The sequence below is a fragment of the Plectropomus leopardus genome, chromosome 11, assembly GCF_026936395.1.
Source record: "Plectropomus leopardus strain MGB_pleo_1.0 chromosome 11, ASM2693639v1, whole genome shotgun sequence".
Lineage (NCBI taxonomy): Eukaryota > Metazoa > Chordata > Actinopteri > Perciformes > Serranidae > Plectropomus > Plectropomus leopardus.
The window spans coordinates 14,656,643-14,678,848 of record NC_142186.1 but is presented as its reverse complement, the minus strand read 5'-3'; the positions used below and the strand labels follow the sequence as shown (position 1 = coordinate 14,678,848).

General features: G+C 39.2%; 1 protein-coding gene across 3 annotated transcripts in view; it reads left to right on the top strand.

The window, feature by feature from the left end:
* Positions 1–22,206, top strand: part of cdkal1 (CDK5 regulatory subunit associated protein 1-like 1) — a 306,706-nt gene that overhangs the window by 258,882 nt on the left and 25,618 nt on the right. The window contains exon 15 of one of the 3 annotated variants that reach the window (XM_042489706.2): positions 12,561–14,708. The exons of the other annotated variants lie outside the window; for them this stretch is intronic. Within the exon in view, the coding sequence (XP_042345640.1) occupies positions 12,561–12,725 (165 nt within the window). The 3' untranslated portion in view covers positions 12,726–14,708. Of the gene's footprint in view, positions 1–12,560; positions 14,709–22,206 lie in introns of those variants that run through there. 3 annotated transcript variants of the gene reach the window in all.

Here is a 22,206-nt window from a genome sequence, read left to right as displayed (position 1 = left end):
AAAGAGCGCCTAAGGTAAATAAATATTAGGAGTATGGAGAAGGACTTTCAAGGTGCTTTAAAGAGTTTCAAATGAGAAAAAGTTGGAAAGACAAAAAGGTATAAGAAATGTTCTCTAAGGCGAGGCAAGTGTATATATATATACATATATATATATATACATATATATATATATATATATACTATATAAAATTTCAGCAATTAAAATAGCTTTTTAAAAAAACTTAAAAACACTCAAAACACTAAATGACAGCTAGTTAATATATGTTTGTGATCAATCTCACTATCACAGCCTATAATAAACCAGAGATAAAAGTGATCACAATGCAATGTAGCATTAGCAGGGGAAAAACATGGTTCGTCCCCCCTTACAGTAAAGCATCACTGGGATGAGTGGATACATCGTCTGATTTCACAGCAGGCAGTATATAAGTGTGTAACTGTGGTGTCTGTAGTGCATATTTGAGATTTTATGAACCTAACAATATAAGGTTTTTGTCTAGCGCCCTGCTCATACCGCCGACAATGAATTCGGAGAGCCAGGGATGAGAGCAGGTGGGCAGGCAGGTGTCAGATGTGTGTAGAGCACCGAAATACAACTAGCGACACATCACAGACAGTATGATAATAACATCCAGAACAAAAGTTTCACTCTCAATGGTTTCTGTGACATAAATAATACCTATAAAATCAGTCAAGTCATACGACCCCACTCTTTCTATGATTTGAACACTGATCCCAAATACTATTTTATTTGGGAAAATAATAGAATGTGTCCCCTAGACGCATCAATAGTGATTTTACTGCATCATTTCAAATTGTGCCAGGGATGCAGGGCTCATACCTAGCAACATCATCAAAATATAAGTCATAGATACACCATGACCTAATATGGACAAATTCTTTCAATCTAATTGTCCATTTTGTGCTTATTATCACATGTGCATTTTATTAAAAACAATTGTATTAACTGATCACAACTTCTAAAGAATGTGTGATACCTAGCAATGGGGTAAGTCACACCTTCTCACTAAGGTAAAACTTTTCTGTCCTTTCATTACTTAGAGTTGCTTTGAGGATTATTTAAGAGCCCATGGTGTATGAAATTTACCACGGCTATATGTGTGTATAAGTAAAACTAGAGATATACTTGGTTGGGAAAATAACAAGATGGGCAAGTGCAGCAAGAGAGTCATAGCACTGTGACACTAAATGTGTACTTGCTAAGGTTTGACTAAACACGTGAGAGCGTTTTAGGAAGTGAGAAATGGAGCCACAAAGACGGACTGAGAAACACGTTTAACCATAGAGAGACAGACATAGAGGTTGATTGGCAGATCAGTGTATGCTGCAATACAGCGGTGTATCTGGATACGCAGAAATTAATTAATGCTTGTCTCTGCTGTCCACAGCATATTGGCAATTAACATATTGTTATATTAAGTGATCCCCAGCGATGCTGCTGATGATCTGTCCACAGTCCTCATGACCAGCACTGTCGGCTCTTAATGACCCCAGAGTAGCACTGGAGCACAGTGCTAATAGATAAGTGACTTAATGGCTTGGAAATATGTATTTCAACACACCCATAGTAAAGCCCTCTGCTAGTATGTGTGGTGTCCTTGACAGTCAGTAGCTGCATTTACTATTATTATTATTATTATTATTATTGTTATTATCATTGTTATTATTATAAGTAGCAGTAGTGGACAGGTCTGATACAAACTATGCATGCACACACATGCATTCATTACAGTCTGGCACTATCATACTCTTGTATACATAAATATCTTAGGATATGCACCCATGCACACAAAACACACACACACACACATACTGGTGGCTAGCCTATACATATTTGAAGACCATCTATTTTCTATGAGTCTCTGCGTGAGTCCACCACACACTGAGCTGTGTGTGTGAGATGAATGAATGATTAAGGAAAAGCAGATAGAAGCTCACCCCCATGTCTTGCAGCAGAGTCTGTAATTACAGGCTTTTGGCAGAGAGCAAGAGAAAAACAGAAGAATAAAGGAGAGAGGAGAGATATTGCATGATAGCTGAGTGGCTGCAAGAAAAGTGAAGTCTGGGCTTTGTCATTTCATCTAAGATGCAAAGGAGTGTTGTGAGAGAAAAGTGAGAAAAGGAGAGTGGTAGATAAGTGGGTGATTGGATAGGCAGAGGAACCCACCAAGGTCTGTAATGCCCATTTGTTGAAAAGGGAACAAAGTGGGAGACCTATCATTTCTGAGATGGAGAGATGATTGCACACCAGCCAGCATCCATACTGATGTCTGTGGACATGAAGCAGTATGGCCGGATGGATGGATTTATAGAGGAGTGGCATGGAACTTGTGTGGATGGATGGACCTGAAAGTGGACAGATAGATTGGAATGGATGCATGGATGTGAGACATGAAGGCTTAGATGCGCACAACTGATGGATGAGCACATGAATAGATGCATGGATGTGTGAATATATAGGCAGGTTGAGGCATTATGGCTGGATGGATGAGTAGGAAGGATGGATTCATAGTGATCAAATGGCACACTGCTCTTTGTCCGTGTGCAGCCCAGGGTTCATTCCTTTGTCCGGCACGACATGTTCATTAAAAGGCCTCGGTATTTTGCCACTCCATAAAACAAAACAAAGATTTTTAGAGCGAGAGAGAGACATTTACTTTTATTGACGTGGTTGTCATCTCCTCCACTTTTTCTCTCTTGCTCTCTCTCTCCATCTGTCAGCCTTTCATTCACAGCAACAGCACTCTCAAAAGCAAGGAAAGGACAGTAATGAGTCTTTCAGTGGGACATGATGGCAGAGAAAGCACTCAATATCACTGAAAAGTATCACCGGTCCTCATCCTCAGATAAAATTAAATGATGGAAGATGAGGATATGTGTGAGAGAGAGAGGCCAAAAAAATGAAACAAGAGGGAAAGATGTAGGGAGAGCAAGGTAGACAGAGGGACCAGGAGACAGAAAAGCATCTTGAGTGCCTCCCAATAATCAGCTTGTTTCACAACATATTTCTGGAGGAGACTGGGAGAATATGAGAGAGACAAAGAAGAAAATGTCTCAGCTCCTTCACCAAGACAGCAAATTGACAGTCAGTATGAAAGACAGAGAAGAAAAGGGGGAGAAAGATAGAAATGGGGGAGTAGTAAATTGTGTCTTTCCATGAACACAAATTGGCAGAAAAACAAAAAAAAGAGGTAAATAATGGAGTTGAATGGCTGAATCTCTGCTTGAGTATTACATTTACTTTTACTTTTCTCTGGGGCTGGTATTCTTGCTTTCCACAGCCTTCCCCTTCATCTTTTTTTTTTATCTTTTTCTTTATATCTTTATATACTTTTCTTTCATTGTGTTTTTCTTCTGTTTGTGTTCTCTTTTATGATTTTTCTTGCTACATTTGTTCTTTTTACCACTTGAGTCTCTGCCCCACCAAATCAGTTTTAATCAGTTCACACATCTCGTGTGTGTGTGTGTGTGTGTGTGTGTGTGTGTTTTTACTTGTTGGCATGAATAGGTGGCAGGAGAGAAATCTAAAAACTCTGCGTGGACATGGTCAATTTCTAATTCCATTTTTGTACATTCCAGTAAAGGCTGAGTGGGTGGGATTGCTGGTATTTTGCATCATAATGCTTACAGTACATAAACACCGACACACACTGACATACACTGCAGGTTTATCGGTAAAGCAAAGCTTACACAGACATACACACATACACAGATTCTTGTACACACACATTTATGTATACACATACATCAATACAGAGTCCCCCCTGGTGTGCATGGCAGACTCCTAATAGCTGCAGGCTATATGAGACACTGGCTGCACTCACACAATCATCATGTAGACAAAACACACACACACACACACACACACACACACACACACACACACACACAAAGGCGTAACACTCAGAACAAAAATCTGTATTTCACCCCAAACAATTGAAGCGCTCCGTGTTGACTGTTCTGGATCGTTGCTTTGATGTTGCGTTATGCACACATCATGTTGTCATCTGTATTGTCAGGAAACGAACAAAAATCAAAGATTAGCCTGTCTTTTCTGATCAGGATGCAGTTAATCCTCTCAAATATATTTTTTTAATTTATTTATTTTTTTAAATGTCACAGGGTTTTGCTTGGCCTTTGCATGACTTTGTTTACTCTGATAGAAAATGACTTGTTTTCCCTTCATAAACAGCAGGCGTAGCTATTTTAAGCATTTCATTTAGCATGTCAAATTGTATTACATGGCCTGTGCTTTGTGTACACTCAAAGTACCAAAGTCACAGTAACAAAGGAATAAATGTTAAGCCATCAAAATATCAGTCTATTTCCAGGATTCTTTCCTAATATGTCAAATGGTATTATGCAGCCTCATTCTATTCTGTTTATTTGAAATGTCAGAGGGTTTTAAATGGCCCTTGCTCTGAGTTTCCTTTAAAACCACAGATGGGAGATGTAAATAACAAAGCACCCAGCCAACAACTGTTAGGGAAAAACATGTTTAATTATTGAGCATCTATGTTTTTTGGCTATTTTTCCATGTTATCGTAAAAATACACTTTCCCCATAACAGGCCTTGTAAACAAACTCCTGAGCAAAGTTCTTCAGCAGATGAGTCACCCATGGATTCGTATTTTATTTCCAATTTTACCATCCTCTTAAGCTCATCATGCTGTCTTTACAGAGCTGCAGCTGCAGTTTTGTTGAAGTATGTCTCAGCAGTTAAATCTTGTTATTTTGATAGTATCTGATTGAGTGGAAAGAGAATCTGTATGAACAACCTATGCCGAACAAAACAGAGTTCTTCACTCAGAGTTCATGGCAAAATGATAATTGATAAAATTCTACTACTTAGCTTGAAGTGGCCTTTTTTTAAGTTACCTGTATTGGCCTCATGATTAATTGTGCAAGCATTGAGTACCCTTGGGTCCAGTTAAAAGTTTGAGTTTATCAACAAAAGCATGTCAGGAGCAGCCCAGCTAACCCTTCAGAAATCTCCTAAGCCTCAGCTGCATTAAGCTAAGTGGTTCAGCATCCAGTTTCTTCAACTTTTTGGGTTACCTATTCTGTAGACATTTGCTGGATGTGTTAAGACTTAGATGATGGAAGGTATGTTATTTGGGTTACTTAGTAGGCATCTACCTCCTTTAATATCTGGCTGAATGAGGTTTGATTTTCAGTGGATGTTTTGTTCCGCCATTATCCAGTCAGCAGTTTAATTCACCGATCTTTAATCATGCTAATGGTATCCACAACAGTAGGCTAAAGGGGTGACTGTCTTTGCTCACTTAAATTTGTTTCAGTGTCAGGATCTACCTGAGAAATGTAATCTGCCCTCTTCAGTCCTCAGGCTCAGGAAAACACTGCTGCTTAATCACCAGACACATTACCTTGAATGACTCCCAAGACACAGATTGTTGGTAAAGTGCTTTAAACGGCACGTTACTTAATGTCATGGTGTATTGTATGACGTCAAATTAAATCTGAAACATGTCCTTGGTTGTCAAACAGCCACCTCAGGCCTCTCGCATTGTTTTCTCGCAGGCTAAAATACACTCTCTATATCACTCTTGACTGCCAAGTTTTCATGTGTGTGTCTGCACATTATGTCCACGTGTAAGGTCTCTATTTCCATTGCCGTAACGCATCAGCTGCCTGTAATAGAGCCTGTGATGTGTTTGACACATAAATGCACACTGAACACTTCACTGTACACACATGCAGTGTCCTTCTGTATTTAGCTACTGTGACAGTTAACCTACTTGCAAAGAAATATCTCAATACATAGTTGTGATTGTATGTCAATTAGTATAAATGACACTTGTCCATGTTTATTTAACCTAAACCTAAAATGATATACACATTGCCTGGAGGAGCTTTATGTGAGAACACAAATGTCAAAATCACTTGGATTGGACATCAAATGGACCTTACACTTACAGTTCCCAGTAATTTCCGATTAAGCCTGTGTGTGAATAGAGCATGTAATTGTCCAGAGAAGTCATTTCAACAGAGACAGCAACAAAAGTGTCTAACTGGAGATATGACAAGATTGGGTAACTTTTGTATATAAGGGGTTGAAAATTGTCAGGCAAATTCAAGGAACAGCAAGAGATTCTGTTGTTCATGACTAAATTATAAAGTGGCTATGTGACCACGTTGTTATATGCATCACATTCTGCCTCCTGCACGCTCTACCCACTGCTACTACCTATCCTCACATAAACCAAATGGAATATTTTCAGGGGGTAAGAACCTCGTCTAACACAGACAGTCCCCTGTTGTGTGCTGCATGTGTGAAAGAGAAACTCAGGACAATGTCCAGACTTGATTCTGTGGACATTTCCCAAAATTCCGATGAGAAAACAGCTTATGAGACACAACCACTGGTCTTGCTTTTAACACTTTGCTTTTACCCAGAAAACTTCATCACAGCCTGACAAGCAGAGACATAGTACGAAAATAAAACCCATGTCTGGCTATCATTACGACAGTTGATTGTGTTCCGAATTGTGTCAAAGAGCTTTTTGGCTTTTTTACTGACTAGTGAAATACCAGAGTAACACCACATTAAATAACTGTGAGCAAAGGTTTGCCTTCGCCACAGAAGATATTTCTCACTTTCAGATTGTTGTATGGTAGATAGAACTGGAGATATTGATTTCCATTCTATTGGCCTGCAGACACAAGTAAATATTGTTGTGTTTATTGCTTCAGTTGACTTGGCTTGTAATTCTGCACTTTATGTGATGTAGTGGAAGAAAATCTGAAGCCTGAACAAGCAGCACATAATCTACTGTCAAATCTCAATTTATTGAATATTCAATTGAGTCTTTTATTTGAGGACAATAAAACAATAACGATCATCTTTTGTTTGCTGTGACAGAAAGTGATATGTGCTTGTGTAAAGTTGTGTTTGTGCATGTCTGTGAGTGCGTGTGAGTCACCTCGCCCATGTGTATACAGTCAACGTGTTCTTTGCATCCACGTGTGGAATGGAGAAACAAGTCGTGTCAGAGTGTAACTTGACAACATGTACGGATTAGGATGTTGTGTGACTTTGAGTGTGTGTGAAGTGACAACAGGTACACCTGTAAGCCCAGGCGCTGTAGTGTCAGTTTCACAGTCATGCTGATGGAGGAAATTGCAGATCACAGATGAGAAAGAGGAAGACAGAAAGAGAACATGACTCAAGTTCCCCAATGAACCTCTATTACTCCTCATGATTTGAAAAACACATGTATTTGTATCAGAAATATTGCTTGTAATAATTCTTTATTTCTTTGCCATCCCTGTTTGTGGATTGTGATTGTCACCATGGCTTTGTCAAATCACTCGTGACTAAGGAGCCTGTTACAGTATCTGCAAACACACACACACACACACACACACAAACAGCTTCCCTGATCTCTGTGTGTCTAGAGTGACACTGACAGCTGGTGAGGATCATGTGAGAAATGTGACCACTGTGTATTGTGCTTTCTGGCTCTCGTGATGTGTTGTGCGTGTCGCTGTGTGTATCTTAGTGTGAATATGTCAGCGTGTTGGCGGGAGGCCACACCAGACACCCTGGCAGATTTTTTTCTTTTTCTTTAAAAGGTGCCTCTGTGGAATTGGAGCAAGAGTTTTTAGACACAGAGAGACATTTGAGAGTCCTAGAGCTCGAGGGAAAAGTATCTAGCTGTGCTAGTCGGTCTGCTCTCCTACTGTAGTGTTAGATGATTTTCAGGAGGATTATTTTGCTCTGTTCTACCACGGTGAGCAGAGAGACAGAATTATCCACCACAGGCCTACACGTACAAACACACTTACTCACAAATGCCAGCTCTCTTACTCTCTCTTTCTCACAGACATATGCACGGGCTCAGCATGCCAGCTAGCAGGTGGTGAACTATCATTGAAAGCCACATCTCTCATCTTCTCCTGCCCCCTTTGCTCATTTCTTCTCAGTTTTTTCACTTCTCTCCACTCCTCTGCCCCCCACTCTCCCACTGTGCTGACACGCACCTACTGGCACTTGGATTTTCACTTATCCTCCCTACAAGTAATAGATTTTAGACTGTACTATTCAGTCTATCGCCTGGCACCCCGTTGTTAAAAGACACCTGCAGAGAGACAGATAAATAGATGGATAGAGAGGACTTGGTCTGTCATTGTGGAGAAAGATAATGGGTTTGACGCTCAACTTTTTTTCCCCCCGTCTCATCAGTCCTTTGCTCTTAGTCTGTCTTCGTTTTGTCTCAGTTTCCATTAAATATTCATCTTGCTCCTATTCTTTCTCAAGTAAGCGGGAACTGAAATTTGCATTACTAAGTAAATTTTTTTAAAGACTTTCTTTTTACAAACAGCTTTCCCTTTCAGTCATTCTTATTCATATATAGTTATGAATGAAGGAAAACCAACTTTTGAGGCTTTTTTGTATCATTGTAAGTCCATTTATCCTTAAATGAATGGGCTAATGTTTAAAACCTGCTAAACGGCGAAGTGGAACCTCACTGAACGGTTCTATTTAAACAGATTAGTGATCTAAACCCAAGATAAAAGTAGCTGTTTGTTATGATCACATTTTTATTATGTTTTTGGGTTGTTCATCTGTCTCGTTCTTGTGAACGTTATATCTCAAGAAGGGTGTCAAAGAATATCTTCAAATTCTGCACGTGTCCACTTCTCATCAGTAATGACCTAATTAGATTTTGGTGGTCAAAGGTCAAGGTTGCTGTGACCTTCCATCTGTCTCATTCTCATGAATGTGATATCTCAAGAACAACTAGGGGGGATTTCTTCAAATTTGGCCCAAAGGTCGACTTAGGCTCCACAAGGAATTTACAATTTGGTGTTCAAACATCTGACTTCGCACCTGTCTCTTTCTCGTGAGCATGATATCTTAAGAACACCTTAAGGGAATTGCTTTAAATTTGGCACAAATGTCCACTTGGACTCAACAATTAACTAATCAGGCTTTGGTGGTCAAAGATCATGGATGTTTAAATTTGAAGAATTTGTACGCTAATTATGACAGAATTTCACAAAGCTGTTTAATAGGGTCAAATGATGAATTGATGACATTATATATTCAAACCGTCAAAGATCAACTTCACTGTGTTATCATAATGTTCTGCAAAAACACTTTTCTGGCCATCACTCAACATCATAACATTCGGTCAGATGCTGAATTGATGCGCCAATCCATGGATCCCACCTCAAAACTGTACTGATTGTATAGATGTGCTGTGCTGCTGGGGGGGAGATGTGTTTGAAGCGTCCTTTTTTTCACAGACATGGATGTTAACTGCAACTTGAGTGGTTTGCAGAGGCGTACAACCGCGAGGTGGTAATTCTAGTTACAGTTAAGGGGCTCAGTGACAAGGAACACATGCACTATGCCAGGGACTTGACTCAGCTGCCACCATACACCCTCACAAAAAGCAAATGTTTGCTCCAGCATCAACACAGCAACAAAACAGCGTATCAGTTTCACCATTAGGGAGTTCTCTGATGATCCTAAGTGAAGGTGGATACATCCGCCAGACCTCTTTTACTGACTCTCCCTCCACCTATTGTTTGAAGTTACTGTTAGTGACTTATAGATGTGTCATGTAGGTGTTGCCGGTCACAGGATCCATCCTCCATTGTGAGTGGTAACAGAGGAAACCATTCAGCGTCAACGGTGAGGAGAAGAGTGGGTGGTAAGGTAGCATTTTCAACCATCAGAGAGGACAGGGGAACGGGAGTAATGTGGAGAATAGAGAAGCAGAGGACAGACGCTATGCAGCTGCTCATACACACAGCCATGTGCATGCAGCTCGTGTAGGCGTGCACTGACTCAGTTACATACAAATACATACTGCACATACAAAAATCTGAGTTTCACTTGTAGTTCACAAGTCAAAAGTGCAGCATGCATACAAATGATCTACAAGTGCAACTTTTAAAATATGAGTATCTCTAAATTTTTTTACTCATATAGGAACTTCTAGAACTGCGACGATAACATGAAAAGCCAGATAAACATCCTGTTTGGAAAAAAAAGATGGAGGATAAGAGAATCTATAGCAGTCAGTAGAGAGAGGAACTAATGACAAATGAAACAGAAGGTCGTCGTACAAGATTTGATGAACATACTTGAGGGGAGAGAGAGAGAGAAAGAGAGAGAGGAGTCAGTCTAACTGTGGTAAATATCAAAGCCAAACGTCTCACAGTTATCCCCAGTGAACCTGATTAAAGGTTATTCTAGAAAGCCGCTCAATCGCTCAATATTGGCCTGTATAATCTACGTTCATGGTGATAAGAAATTTTACCAACTGTCATGCAGGAGAAGACCTATAGGAACTACTACAAGGTCATCCTGATCGATTTCCACTCCACTCAGAGATGTTGACAAGTGTTGGTTCACCCATCCAATTTGTTTTATGCTCAAATTAAAAGAGCCACATCTCATGCAGGATTATTTATTTATTTTGCAATCAATTGTGGCTTTGCTTGAAACTGCACCTCAGGTCTCCACACTCAGACATTTAGACAAAACTGGATAAATGTGTAATCAAACGCAATGATGATCAATCAGGGAGGGTGCAGGTCAGGGAGAAACAGGACTGGTTATTAGTATTCAGTGTTTCCATCTGAATTATTTTAACACCATCAGCGGTGGTTAAATGACTTATGGCTTAATGGCTTATTTTTGACATTTCTCTCATCACAGCTGCTTTCGTGGTGTTTTTGTAAGCAGCAGCATGTGCATTGTTTAAATTTTAATGTTTTAGTATTGGCAACATGCCAAACAGACACACAAACTCCTCAAATTCAGCCCAAAGCAGTGTTTGCTTCAGATGCACACTTAAACTCTGAGTGAATATCCATGCTGCTATAGGAAGCAGTTGTGTGTGAACTTGATATAGAAACGCTGTTTTTAAGCAATGTGAAAATGGTGAGCCACTGAGAGATAAACTCAAGCACTATAACCATCATAGCCTTGCTCCAGCTCTGCAATCATTGTAGGCCAACTCTCGTTTTCTCATGCCTTTCCGAGCTTCCTACGTAACTACATCACAGTGCACCTTCTTCAACATCAGCTTGATTCAATAGACAGCACTCTATAATAATTGGATCACTACAAAACTGCATTAACTGCTTTACACAGAGATAATGGCATCATAATTGAAATGCACTCATTTGCATAAGCAAATGGCTGGTTTCATGAATGCTTTCATCCACAAAATATCGATATAAGCAGTGAATTTATAATTCTGCTTATTATTGTGTCTGTAATATCCAAAGGGAACTGAGTTGTAGACAGAAAGATGGAGAGACGGAAGCCAAGAGGACAAGACATAGACAGAAAAGTGGATGAAATGATAAAGCCCTGTAATTCCCCCTTTGCTCACCTAAATAATGGTGCTGCATCCTAATATCTAGTGGCATCAATAGATTTGTTTCTAAATGTACATAAATGATCAGCAGCAATGATCCATGAAGGGTAGTCATATACAGTACCACCTCACTTAAATGGCTATTTTATAATGCTGACTAAATGCGATTTTGTTGATCTATGTTCCAGAATTAACTTCAGATGTTTGTTGTTTATTTGTTTTGAATTTGGTCCTCCTCCTTTTCTTCTTCTTGTCCTCCTGACAGTTTATCTTCTCTTGCTACACTCTTCTCGGCATCTATCACATTTTTTAGCATCACAAACCTTCTGTAGTGGATGTTTTAAAAATGTTCCAAGCACATTTAGGCTAAACAGACCTCTCTCATTACAGACATCTGATGCGTTTAATCACTGGCCACTCTGCTGTCAAGCCGCCCTGTTTGATTTGTGGCGGTGGCCAATTGATTTAATATAAATGTGATATTAGTATTCAGCAAACAGCTTCAACAACCTCTGTGTCAATATAAGTGTGGGAGAAAGCATAACAAAGCCTTTGTGTGTGAGTCTGTGTATTTGCACACATTGGAGGAATAATCACATAATATTAAAATCCTAATATCTGCATCCAGAATCTTAATTTCATTGTGCAGAAGAGCAATAAGCAAGTTCCCTACCGAGAAGTCAGTAAAGCATTTATACGCAACTTGTGGTACATGGGCTAAAAGTGGCTTGCGATGGGGTGCTGAATGGCCCACCGACTATTTTCTAATTCACAATGAAATTAAGCGTCCTTGGGTCCCATGAAAGGCGCTATATAAATCCAAGCTATTATTATTATTGTAATTAATTGGACTCACACTCTTGAATTATTTATTTGTTTATTTATTTTTTTACTTTGACAGTACATAAGGTACTGGTTTGCATAAAAAGCAGAAATAGAGCTTGTTTATCATGAAGTGCAAGGGGTGGATCCTGCAAATGCCCCAGCAGAGATTTGGGCACAGCTCCGAATGTCAAATCCTACAACCTGGCCCCTGCCTGCCTGTCATTTTGCAAAAGTGGCCTCCAGGCACAGAAAGTTGAGTATTCCTACACTGAAGCATTATATTGCTAGCACAGTGTTCACTTTATAATAAAGCCTGTGTGGTCTGCTTTCTATATGTTTCTCCTCACAGGAAAAGATGTCCAATGGCGTCCAAGGTCCAGCTTCCTCTGAGCCTGCTTCGTCTGTTTTGTTGTTCCGCTCTCACAGTCTGGACAGGGAAACAGTGAAGAAGCTGGGAATCGGGCTCACTCTGGCAGCAGCTATCTTGGCCTTTCTTATAGAGAAACTGTACTGATAAAGCATCTGTAAACGAGAAGAAGAGTGTAAAGAAGCAAGAGGACAGTGACATCTTAAGAGCCAAAACAGTGTGTTTGAAGCAGATGAAAAAAGTCTCCTTATGTCTCTTGTAACATACTTAACCAGCTCTCGTTCAATTTTGAATAAACCCAAAGAAAAAAGACAGATGGATTCAGTGACACCCACAGAGAGGATCATTTGAATGTTCTTTGAGATTTTTCTTGCTTTTAGGACAGTTAGATTTTTAAAATTTGATTTTTTTTTTAATTAAAGAGCACCATTTACCACTTTGCAGTGGTTTACTCTGTTCCAAACAAAGTCTTCTTAGTTATTAATGGAGGAATAACCACATGAGCAATGACAGGTCAGCTGTCCTCGCAAACCTTCACAAACACTTTTGATACAAGCCTTTTGGTACAAATAACACCTGAGTTGCACTAGATTTAAATTTCAATCTATTTCAAGTTCTGATTGTAGTTTATATTTCTGTTTCATTGTGAGGGTTGAACAGTCTGTAAGTGCAGGCTGTTTTAGAAAAGCGTTATGCTTTTTCTATTGTTCCCTGATAGCTGCAGCCCGACATTGTCCATAAACTGGCAAATTCATATTTTGAATCATGTTTTTGGGTCTATGTAGCTGCTTCACGGATAAATTAAGTGCAACTCAACTAGTTGATACTCGTGGAAAGAGTGTTCTGTACTAGAACAAAGTCTGAGGATGATGAAACTGCCAGTCACTTTTCAGCTGGCTTAGAGGGCTTCTCTGTGAATTATCCAGCATATTTTGTCGAGGTACTGAGCATTTCCAAGTATTATATGTTATAGAGTTGCCTCTTCTCATTTTTAATGTATTGAGTTGTGCTTACTTTACAGTACGTTATTTCATTCTGCTGAAAGGAGTGTGTGTAGAATACTCTGTTAAAGGTAATTTATTTTTATGAACAAGAGACAAGGACAGTATATTTTTAGATCTTCTAAACAAACTTCTTCCTGTGTGTCTTTGAAGTTGTTTCAACATATTCTTTTTTTCGTTGAAGTGTTTTTATTTGCTTCGTTTTTTTTTGTTTTTTTTTTTTTTTGCCTGGAATTATTGTTTGTCTTACCTTATCTGATTTCTAGAAACGCAGTTGGCCAGGTGGACCCATCCCACAAACCCAACGTGATGTGTTTTTATTTGCGTGTGGTGACCTGCTCTGGTGCAAGCTTACAGGGTTATTTCATATATTTTCATATTTCACCTTTAGTGGTGTTTAGCTGATGTCCACCTCTTAGATTTCAAAACGTTGTAAACGTCACTGCCTTAATACTTCCATGCGCCCTTTAAGATGGTCAATAGATGGCACAAGCAGGTCAGAGTCAAAAATGTTAGATAACAACAAAAAATTCGACTGTGGAGGAGTTTGTAAAATGTAAGCCTACCTTCTAACAGAAGCAGCACTGTGGATGACGGCAGACTGCAAGGCCATCAAATACATTGCAACATGTGGATAAGGAATTATTTTCACTATATTACCGATTAGTTCCGTTAGTGCCATTTTTTAAAAGTCTTTGCCATCTCTTATGGTTGTATTTTGCTTTAACTACGCTAGACTACTTTACACTACTTCCACAATCTCTCGTGGAACTGCTCTTTGTCTTTCATGTCCGTAGGCTTTCCGAAAAACATGCACAAAAAAGAAGGAAATAAACGCACAGTACAAACAGAAGGCTCCATCTGTGTCTGTTTACGAATCCAACGTTGGTGATGAATCAGCCCTTAGACATTACTAGAAGTGAACAAGATCATTTTTCCCCCTTTTTTGTAAGCCAGGTGAATGGATTCTGTATTACAAATACTCTGTTGATATATGGGCTATTTGTGTTGTATCAGTTGTCTGCGTCATTGTTGAGACAGACCTTTTTTGTTTTCCTTGATTAGCATTGTGGCAACCATCCAAAACAGTTTAATAAAGGAAAAACACAATTTGTTATGTGTAAAATGATTGATGACTGACTGACTCATTGAATTATTAACTGCTGAAGTTTTCACTGTTATTATTTTGGGAGAGTCCTGTGTCTCTATGCTGCGCTGAGTATTGCTCAGTTGTTGTCATGCATACAGTCTGTTTGTGTTTCTCTCTAATGTCTCTCTGTTTTGAGGTACAACAGTCCCAACATGTGCTCTGAAATTTCCGACAGTTAATAATGCATGCCCTAATTTATGAGTCGCATTGCACTGGCACATGTGTCTCTGTCAGTATGTCTGCATTTTTATCTGTGTGTGTGTGTGTGTGTGTGTGTGTGTGTGTACACACACATGCCCTGCATATATTCCTAGTCACAAGTGTCTCTTTCAGCTTGTTTGTAAGCTTGTTTCTGTATCAGAAGGTGTGTGTGTATGTGTGTGTGTGCAAGCATGTGTTTGCGTGCATGTGTGTGCGTGCGTGCACGTGCATGCCTGCCTCCGCTGTCTGATGTCGTGTCTGTAGTTTCCTCCAATGCTTAATTTAGCAGAAAGCCAGCATGTGTGCATCTGTGTGCGGTGTTCAGCAGTGACAGGACTCATCACTCTCTCATTCAGAAAGCCCTGTTATTAGACATACCACTGTTTGCAGCCTACACACTCACACACATACACACGCTTTGTATTATCTAAGTATATGATGCGTGTCACATATTCTGTTGACACACAGATACATGCATGTACCCTTTTACCTATGTCACACACATACACACTCACAGAACAGTGCAGTTTTGTAGTATATGGGCAAATGATGCACGTCAAGCAAACTTGCACACAAACACAGGCACCAAAGCTTTATATTACCTGATCAAATGAAGCATCTCACACACAGACACAGACACACACACACACAGACACACACACACACACACACACACACACACACACACACACACACACACACACACACACTCTGGCTTTGTATTATGTGATCAAATGATGCGTGTAGCTATGAAGCTTGTTACATCCATCCAGCAGTGCCCTATATTATTCTGCAGCCATCCATACTGTGTGACAGTTCTTTTGATGCTTTGTAAGCACATTTCCTCACTGTGTATGTCAGTTACACTGCATTGTTCTCCAATGAAATATGGATGCGACGACACCCTTTCTGTTTGGGAGATCATCACTTACTATGAAATATTGAGGCGAGAACCATGGAAAGGAGATCATTATTCACTTCGCATCATTCACTTCACTTGTTTCTAATAAAAGCAAGAGTTTCTGAATTCTTGTCTTAGTTGCAGCTGTTGTCAATTTGTCATCTGCGCCGTGACGTGCTTTTGATGCGAAACGGAGCGACTTTGGACATGAGACAAATGCAAGCGAGGTTGAGCATTACGTACATGTCTGTGTCATTTCTCATCTTGCATGTTATTTCATTTTATTGATTTAAGTGTTTTCAATTCTGAGTGGTTTTGGCTTGCGTAAGAACACAGGCAAGTTGTTATTACTCAAAGAAGGCTGTTCATGTTTTCAGACGATGTTTATTTAAGAGGCTAAGATTCCAAATAATCAAGTATCTCAGGATAAATCATGATAAATTATATGTTGTCATCTGATCTTTACTTATGTTAGTTGGAGATCAAACTAAGTTCTTGCAAAACTGCATTTACTGAGGGAAATTTAGATTTTAAAAGATTTATAAGCCACATTTACAAGAATAAACTAAACAACAGGTGACAGTGAGTCTGTTCTTGGGCAGTCTGATTATAACAATATCAGTTAGTATACAGTTTAAATAGACAAATAAAAAGAGATCTCATGCATTATTAAATGTGGAGGTGCTAATGTGCGGGTGGAAGTCACACACGGAATGTTTTTATGCTGCAATATGACATCCCTGTCGGTCCAAATTGTTATCTCCGACAATGGAATTCATCAACAATCCAAGTGACTCTATTCTGCCATTATATGTGCATGTGCAACAAGTTGGGCATATTGAGTCAGCAGAGGGATGAGCCCATAAAACAATATTATTAGTTTTCTTCATTTAGGAGACCCATACAAACCACATAATGTAAATATTTGGCTCATTTTACAGCCTGTTTTGCAAAACTAACTGGTCTTCTCTTGGTAATTATCCTTCATACCTAGAAAGTTCAGGAAAACAGAATAAACTTTGGATTAAACTTCAATTTCACGGAAGATGATTCCTGTTTAAACAAAAGCTGTGTCAAATATTGACTACATACACATTCAGTGGTAGACCACTGAATTGATGCCAACAAATGGCATGAGTGTAGCTCATACAGAGGGTCTTGACATTAGCTAACATGTAGAGGCTGACAGAGCTTCTCATTAGCCACCATCTCAGGCTGTGACCTTTTCATTTCTGCCGAATTAAGTAAATTTCTCACTAACTTCTGCACCCACCACTTTGATTATTTTGCTGTAGCTTCTGCTTGTCTGGATATTTTATATAGGAGAACACATAAATAATTTTACAATATAATTATACAGTCTCCAGTTTGTCACTTACACTATATATTTGAGATGTTTCACAGAAGGCAGCTTGGTTTCAGGCTGGTTATTTTCGACGTGTGGAAGCAAAAAGAATGAAATGAAAATGCAGAGAAAATGTGTTCTTTTTCAGGCTTCGGCTGATGCTTCTCTTGTGCTGTTTGTTATCTGGGTGTAACACTTTTTTCAGGAAAGCAATCAGTAAACTATAGCGAGAAAAACCTGACATAATTGCAGTGTTGATGTTTGTCAGGTTAAGCCCAATTTAGCTCAGTCAATTTACCATGCTGTCATTCAGTGTGCTTCAAAACTCTTCCATTAAAAATATCTTCTTTTTTTTTCTCCTAGTGTTGTAGCCTAAAATTTTACCAACTTCTATCTTCACGTCAATCAAAGCCATGGCAGCTTCTTGTGAGATTACAGAGACAATAATGTTGATGGTGCAATTAAAATATTTTACAGGATCAAAGCTTTCACATCGCATTTATTTTAGCACTGACGTTAATTGACATGGGATGCAGTCACCAATAGTCACTGATGTAAAATTTGAAAATGCTTTGCTGTGTGTGCATGTGCGTGTGCATGTGCACGTGCGTGTGGTTAGAGGGGAGGAGGTGTACTACCTAATGCAGACACACAGTAACAGCAGTGACTGACACCACCTTACAACTAAGGCCAATATCTGTGTGTGTGTCTTTGTGTGTGTTTTACCAACCTAATTAGCAGCCACCACCTTGGCCCTGCTTCAGTTCGAAAGTACAAGTGATACAAAAACAGAAATTCTTCTTCTCCTTTTCCTCATCTCCTTTCATAAACACATACTGTTTGCCCTTGACTGTGAAATAACTTTATAGTATACAAGGAATATTTAACATGAGCATGGTTTGTTTTGCCTGTATGCATCTTACATTTACTGTGCTGTACATGCTGCTTTGACCTTAAACCGTGAACACGTGGTGTAATTAAGAATTCTTAAGTGAGTATGAATCACTATTATTCATGAATGAAACTCTATCTACTTAAACATTTCCTTCTCTTATCTGTTTTCTGCTTCAACTTTATTTACACTAAATGCATACTGATAAACTGTTATTTTGTCCATTGTCAGAAGAACACCTGCCTTATGTCATGTTAAGCTCAATTTTGGCTCAATTGTACAGTAAATTAAACAGCTAAAAAGAACAACTTTTGAAACACTATATATAAACGCCAATTTTACAAGGATTTGAAATCATCAAAGCTTTTTCTGTAATTCCCCCCTAGTTGCCCATTATTATTATTTTATCTATTTTCATTTTTATTTTAATTAATTTCATTTTATTTATTTATTCTTATTTAACTTTTTAGAATTATTTTATTTTAAGTGTGTTTTGTATCTGTTTGCCATGTATATATTACTCTGGTTTCTGAATTATTTAAATAAAAAGTAAATTACAATTAAAGCTATATTTTTATTGTAGAACCTACTGTAAATTTAAATCACAGTGAACACACAGTACTGTAAGTGCCAGTACATTCATGCTGTAAATTGAGGAGGCAGCAGGGTAGATTGTGATTATGAAACATTTGTACTAAAGCTAGAATTTGTGAAAAACAAAGGCTAGTCTAATTCCCTGCAACTGGGCTCAAGTACAATTGGTGGATGCAAATGCAGGCCCACATGGGTGTGACCAATTAATTTTTGCAATTTTGGTGACCAACATGCTTTGCTGCTTTCTGTCTCCACCTCCCACTATTCCCTTTTCCCTCTGTCTCACTCTGCCTTCCCATTTCTATAGGCTGAGGTCTGCTCACTGTGTGCTAAGCACTTCAGTGCCTTCTGGAACAGAGGGGAAAATGACTTGGCAAGCATATCCATTCCTAATCATATGTATGTGAGCGAGTGTGTGTGTGTGTGTGTGTGTGTGTGTGTGTGTGTGTGTGTGTGTGTGTGTGTGTGTGTGTGTGTGTGTGTGTACACATGAGTCTTCATGCCAGCTTCGCCCAAGCATTTAGTTTGGTGGCCCTTGTGCCTGCATTCAGTGATTGCTGTGTTTTATCTACACACACACTGACACACACACACACACACGCACACACACACACACATACACATATAAACCACACACACACACACATACACCCCGTTGTCGCTGCAAAGCAAACTGGGAATTCACAGTCTGCCGTGCGAGGGAGAGATTGGCTCTATTGAGTGTCTTGGTGGCTTGCCAGTTCTATTTTAGTGTGTATGTCTTTGTGTGTCTGTGGTTTTGTGTTTTGTGCGTGTGTGTGTGTGTGTGTGTGTGTGTGTGTGTGTGTGTTTGAGTTTGACTTTGAGCGGTTATGGGTGTTTGTATTCACCAGTGGGACGGGGGACCAAAGTCAATGTTTTAGCTCTACAGCAGCATTGTTCTTGAAAGCTCTTTAATAGTCACACAGAGACATGGCAGCGCTGCTGTATTACTGGGTGTTAAAAGTTGTTATTACTTTAAAGACAGTTTTAAAGACATCACTATCTTTCTGGCTTTGGTGAAGCACTTGCATTAATAATGTCTCTTGGCACGCCATTTGCCTCCTTTGTGTACTGTTTGCATTACAGTGAATTGAATCCAGCATCCGAATTAAAAATGTGGTGCATTTGTGAAGTAATCCTGAAATGATGTGATCTGCTTTCTTGAAATTTTATATGGTGGAAGTTCATAGACGAGCTGTAACAATTCACTTAATGAAGAACTTTTCATGAATCTCTGCAATTACTCAAAGTCTCCTCTTAGGCAGCAGAGAGGGATGTTGGCAGGCACGCAAGTCACACTTAGGAAGTGTCAAAAAGTAGTTGTGAGAGGAAACTTTGGTCTTTACTGCAATGAAAGACATTTAACAGGTTCTAGGTTAATGACCCATCTAAGCAGTTCTGTCTATTTTTCATAGGTAATGTGTGTTGCATTTATTTTAACAAGAATTACAAAAACAAGTGAGAAGTCACCCTGAGATCTCATGGCTGTGTTTTTCTCTCGATAATGTTTGATTAGTGTACTTCAGATGACAGCCATGACACTTAATGTTGTTGTCATGGAAATAACTTAACATTGCATTAGACTCCTGAGCGCTGCTTTGTTGCCATGGTGAAGTGTTCCAGTGGCGTTGTCCACACATTTACATAACTGCATTGTTAATGTTAAATGGCAACCTTCTCAGATTTGTAAAGGAGAGTGTTTGACAGGGTTTGTTCATTTGTCTCTTAAAATATTTTTTTTCCCACACAGAAGTAATGTAAAGGCACTTTGCACTGATATCGTTATTAGTAAAGACCTCATGCATGTGGGCAGCAAGAGGTGTCCACCTTCCCTCCTTATGATCTTGGAGAGACAGACAATGCATCCTTATGACTTTGGTGATCCCCTGCAGCCTGTTCTCATTCCCAGGGCTTGAAAAACCTCTGTTTTGTCTTGCCCCGCAACATGTGATAGCGACACCAAAGGCAGCCTTTGGTGGCTTTTTGAGATGCACCAGGCTAACAACTAACTCCTATGTAAAATCATCTTTGGCAATACTTGACAACTGACATAGTGTAAAGAATGAGAAAGTCCACATAGGGTGGGACGGCGGAAAAGGTTAATGGGTCAAACAAATCCAGACTTTTATTCAAGAGACCAAAGTTCGTGTCCCATGTGAAAACAAAAGTGAGTGTTGTTTAATCATAACATTACATCACTCACCTACATACGTCCTGCATGAAAGCAAAAGTACTGTTGTTTTAACATAATGTTTTGCAATTTACATATAGCTGTATTGCATTGAGATTATACATGTCACATACTTATGTCACGTTTTACATAACAAACTTTGGACCACTTATTTTATGCAGAACATAATATTTTCTACATCTAAGTAGTTTTGTTGCCTCAACCTTATTGCAACTGTTTGACAACATTAATCATGTGTTACAATGTGTGTGTAGATGCACTAAAGGTTGCCCTCTGCATCCCTATGAGACAACAAGGGGCGTGAGAAAGAGTTGGTATTTTAAAACATGGGAATGAGAATGATATATGTCCCCTGATGTTGCTAAAACGCAAATCCAATACCCCTTTACCACTTAAATAAACACATGTAAGAAGAAATAGGTGATAGACTCTCTTCGCGTTGCCACTAGATCAGAGCATTGTACACAGCTCTGTAGCAGATAAGTATGGCTTTCTGTGTGTGCCTGTTTTTCTTTTGTTTCTTTTCTGCTGTGTCATGTTTAGTGTCACAGATGGGCTAGAATACAAAGTAGTAAACAGGAGAAAGCATCATGAAGGGCCAGTGAAAATGTTACTGTTGTTAGTTCTTTTTTTTGTTTTATCTCTCTTAATTCGGTCTCTCTCTCATACCCCTTGCAGAGTAATTTTTGCAGTGGAAAAGGGGCTTAAGAATATGACAAAGGTAGACATTGTTCCTACTAAACATCAGCATCTTAGCATGCTGACATTCATGTTTAGTGCCAAGCCCTACTGCAATTTGTGCAGCCACACAGAGCTCTAGCGGTACATGGCTGTAAACCTTTATAGAATTTCATAAAACTCAACAATAAAAAACAATTATAGCAATAAACATATATTTAAACCCATGTATTTCCTACTCTAAATGCATTTTTTCTCTAAATGTGTCCTAAGACTTTGGCACAACTTGCTTTTAATTACAGCGTTCATTCATTATGTTGCCTGATAGTCAATTTTAGCCCGCTCTGATATTGTGACCTTGTCATAAAATCTTTAGAATGATGGGAGAAATCAATGTAAAGCCATGTTTGGACTCCGGAAGGAGGCTGTCAGCTGATGTTAGATGGAATTATAAAGACAGACACTCACACACACTAAGGGTACGCAGATCCTGTAAATGATGGTGGAACTAATCTATTGGCTGCTAATTAGAAATGAGCGATAGTGAAGGAAGAGGACGTGAGGGGGGAGGAAATTATTAGGCGAAAAAAGAGCTGTAAAAGAGCCGTAAAAGTACATGCAAGAGAGAGAACAAGTCACAAGGACTGAGGCCTC